The sequence below is a fragment of the Medicago truncatula genome, chromosome 5 (genome assembly GCF_003473485.1).
Source record: "Medicago truncatula cultivar Jemalong A17 chromosome 5, MtrunA17r5.0-ANR, whole genome shotgun sequence".
In the NCBI taxonomy this organism is placed as follows: Eukaryota; Viridiplantae; Streptophyta; class Magnoliopsida; order Fabales; family Fabaceae; genus Medicago; species Medicago truncatula.
This window is the reverse complement of record NC_053046.1, coordinates 28532575-28537025: the sequence shown is the minus strand read 5'-3', so window position 1 is coordinate 28537025 and position 4451 is coordinate 28532575. Positions and strand designations below refer to the sequence as shown.

The window sequence follows — 4451 nt, the reverse complement described above, 5'->3', positions numbered from 1 at the left end:
AAAAAGTCTTTTAAACAATAACTATATCTTAAAAGTTGTGACATTTCCTTATAAATAGGATCAACTTTTTTTTTTTTAAAAAAATTCTTATAATAAAAATCTGAGGGAGTATGTATTTCTTTTTTGGGTGGAAAGTTAACATATTTCTTTGCAGCGAATAGTAAATATTATGATGAAAACAATAACTTATTGTCTCTTTTTTTTTTTTGTCGACCAAATCCAGTTCCCATAATTTAGTCAGCGTGGTCTTATCTTATCCGTACAAAATGGGCGAATTTTTATTTTTATTTTAGGAAAAATGGGGCGAAAACTTAATTTTTAATTAATGGAGATTATATATATTTCAAAAAAAAAATTAATGGAGATTATATAATTATAAATAATAGTATAAGATAAATCAATGTTAATCATACATTTTAAAAACGGATTTGGCACTTCTCAAATCAATGTAATTAAGTGATTTCAACATATTTTTAATTTTTTTTGTTTGTTTTTTTTCCATTGTATTTGTACGACTCCGTTTGTTTTGATTTTTCTTGTTTGTGTGATGTATTTTTTATTTTCTGTCTTAATGCGGTGTTCCTTTGATCAATGTTGAAAGATTAGGGGTATGTGTCGATTTGATCAATGACTTTTGCATCGTCAATGTTGTAGATTTGGATAGATACTCTGTCATTTTATGTTATTAGCATGAATGTTATGACTTTGTCGCAAATTCACCCTTTTTGTTAGCGAGTTTTAATTTGTATCGATATATCCTATGTTAATATAGCTTATATGAATTTCATCCAAAAATGAGTGAGTAATAAAACAAAATATTATTTCATAATTTTTTTTGTTAATATGCTATGTTAATATATAATTTTACACCGACAAAATATATTAATTAAACTCATTAAAAAATATAAAAAAGAAAGTAAATTTTTTGTAATGGCTGGTATTCAAACATCAAACGTTACATATATTATACGTTATTTAAAGCTAGGACAAAGAAAGTAAATTTAATTAGCTCTAGCGTGTGTGTATTTTAAATAAAATAAAATAAATAGAAGATCGTATCGTGAGTACACCAAAAAAAGAAAATCGTATCTGTGACTCTGTTCCCTTAATCATGCGTAAAAGTCCAGCTAGTACTCTGCCACTATCACATTCTTCTCTCATCTCAACTAACTCTCAACAATGGGAGAAGAAAACCTTCCCACCGCTCCAACCCTACCAACAACCACCGTTCCCAAAAAACACACAAAAAAACTAACCCTAATCCCTCTCATATTCCTCATCTACTTTGAAGTAGCCGGCGGCCCATACGGCGAAGAACCTGCCGTTCAAGCCGCCGGCCCCCTCTTCGCACTTCTCGGTTTCCTCATCTTCCCTTTCATTTGGAGCATTCCAGAAGCTCTTATAACAGCTGAATTAACCACCGTTTATCCAGGAAACGGTGGTTTTGTTATCTGGGCCGAAAAAGCTTTCGGCCCATTTTCAGGCTCTTTAATGGGTACATGGAAATTCCTTAGTGGTGTCATTAATATAGCAGCTTTCCCTGTTCTTTGCATCGATTATGTCAAAAAACTCTTCCCTGTTTTTGAATCTGGTTGGCCTCGTTACATAGCAATTCTCTTTTCAACTCTTTCATTGTCTTTTCTTAATTACACTGGTTTAACAATTGTTGGTTATGTTGCTGTTGTTCTTGCAATTGTTTCATTGTCACCATTTGTTTTGATGTCTCTAATTGCTATTCCTAAGATAAATCCACATAAATGGCTTAGTTTAGGTCAAAAGGGTGTTAAAAAAGATTGGAATCTTTTTTTCAATACCCTGTTTTGGAACTTGAATTTTTGGGATAATGTTAGTACTTTAGCTGGTGAAGTTGAAGAACCAAAGAAAACTTTTCCTTTGGCTCTTTTAATTGCTGTTATTTTCACTTGTGTTTCTTATTTGATTCCACTTTTTGCTGTTACTGGAGCTGTGAATGTGAATCAAAGTGAATGGGAAACTGGGTTTCATGCTCAAGCTGCTGAGATTATTGCTGGAAAATGGTTGAAAATTTGGGTTGAAATTGGTGCTGTTTTATCAGCAATTGGGCTTTTTGAAGCCCAATTAAGTAGTAGTGCTTATCAAGTTTTGGGTATGGCTGAAATTGGAATTTTGCCCAAGTTTTGTGGAGTGAGGTCAAAATGGTTTAATACACCTTGGTTGGGTATTTTGGTATCTACTTTGATAACAATTGGTGTTTCTTATATGGATTTCACTGATATAATTTCATCAGCTAATTTTTTGTATAGTTTGGGTATGATATTGGAATTTGCTTCTTTTCTTTGGTTGAGATGGAAGAAGCCAATGTTAGTGAGACCTTATAAGATTCCAATGAATTTGCCTATGTTGGTGGTGATGTGTTTGGTACCATCTGGTTTTCTTGTATTCATAATGGCTATTGCTACTAAGACTGTTTTTTTGGTGAGTGGTTTGATGACTATAGGTGGGATTGGTTTTTTCTTTTTTATAAAATTGTGTAGGATGAAGAATTGGGTGAAGTTTGAGATTAAAGAAGATGAAGAAGATGGGAATGTAGTGGCTGATTTATGATTTGATCAGAATTCAAATCTTTGTTTTAGTTTGATACTACCTTGCACATAAATAAATTGTTGCCATTTATCAGAGATTGTGTAAGGTTGTAATTTACAAAGTGTAGAGTTTTTTTATTTTTGGATAATTTGTCACATTTACATTGTTTTTGTTCTAATGTCACGATCAAAGTCATTTTTTTTAACACTTTTCTTGTTTTTTAAAGTTTAATTTATCACATTTACTTTGTTTTTGTTATGATGTCATGATCAAGTCATTTTTTGAGTACTTGTCTTCCCAATTTCAAATTTTATCATTTTATCAAAGAACTAAGCGAAGAAATTCATACACATATTAAATATTAAGAAATAGATAATTATAGGCTTGAACATGCACCCTCATTTTATCATCAAGGAACGTCAACTTTTACCGTATGGGACGTTTGTTTAGGAGATAAAACATACATTCATGGGAATGGAGGATTGGGAAAAAAAATATTCCTATTTTTGGTAGGAAGGAGAAAAATAATATGCCTAGAAATAAACAATACCCGGGAATATATTTCACCATGAACTAGTTATTTTTATTCCCATGAGAGAAGGATGGGAAAATTTTCATTCCCGGAAAACATACCCACGTTTTGACTAAAAACCAACTTGAAGTCTTGAACCCATATATAACTTCCATACTCCCCACGTTTCCCTTCTTATAATGATTTTTTCTTCATTTTTTTTTTCTTTTTTTTAAACAAGTATATATTCTCGAAACAAATCCCAAGAGTTACTATTAAAGGTTAATTAAGTTTTTGGTCCTATAAATATCTGCAATTTTGTTTTTAGTCCCTATAAAAATAAATCACACTTTTTAGTCCCTACAAAATTTTCTGTTAATGTTTTTAGTCTCTGCTAAATTAAAATTTGTTTAATTATACTTAAACTTCTAAATTTTTGAAAGATTTTTTACATACATGTTCATAACATCGTAAGACACTTTTTTGTAATTTTTTTTTAGTTTTTTAACTTGTAATGAATTAAATATGAATTTTTCTAAAAGCCAAATTTTCAAGATTATATTAATGAAAATTCGGACCTAATAATAAAATTTTAAGTTATTTTTTTACGGAGGAACTTTGTATAATATTCTAAGTAAGTATGTGAAAAATTTGTTACAAATTTAAAAGTTTAAGCACAATTGAGCAAATTTTAATTTTACAAGGACTAAAAGTATGTGTTGGTCCCTGTTAAATTGAAATTTGTTTAATTATACTTAAACTTTTATATTTTTAAATGATTTTTAACAGACATGTTAAGAACATTATAATAATCTCTTTTATAAAAAATTAGAACTTTTTAACATGTAATGAATTAAATATAATTTTTTTAAAACGCCAAAATTTCAAGATAAAACTAACGAAAATTTGGACCTAAAAATAAAATTTTGAGCTAATTTATTGTGGCAGAACCTTTTATAATGTTTTAAACAAGTATGTAAAAAATCATTAAAAAATTTAAAATTTTAAGCATAATTAAAAAAATAAAATTAATAGGGATTAAAAGCACTAACGGAAAATTTTGTAGAGACTAAAAAATGTGATTTATTTTTATAGGGACTAAAAACAAAACTGCAGATATTTATAGGGACCAAAAACTTAATTAACCCTACAATTAATAACGAGTAAATAGGCAAGTACTCCTCTGAAATTGTAAGTTTCGTCAATTACCCCCTGAAATTAACAAAACTTCAATTACCCCATGAAATTGCACAACGTTAATCAATTTACCCCTCCGTCAAATTCTTCTGTTAGTCAACATGATGTTTTGCAAATATCCTCTGAAGTTTTGCACTTATGTGCAAAATGCCCCCGAACTTGAAAATTTATATATTTTTTT

General features: G+C 29.5%; 1 protein-coding gene across 1 annotated transcript; it reads left to right on the top strand.

Moving 5' to 3' along the window:
* Positions 1-1076: 1076 nt before the first annotated feature.
* LOC11442495 (probable polyamine transporter At3g13620) lies at positions 1077-2767 on the top strand. The gene has a single exon (XM_003615127.4). The coding sequence runs from the start codon at positions 1180-1182 to the stop codon at positions 2581-2583; it is 1404 nt and encodes a 467-aa protein (XP_003615175.1). The 5' UTR covers positions 1077-1179; the 3' UTR covers positions 2584-2767.
* The last annotated feature ends 1684 nt before the right edge of the window (positions 2768-4451 follow it).

Excerpts from the sequence above, each read along its gene's own strand:
- LOC11442495 (XM_003615127.4), top strand. The coding sequence starts at position 1,180 with ATGGGAGAAGAAAACCTTCCCACCGCTCCAACCCTACCAACAACCACC.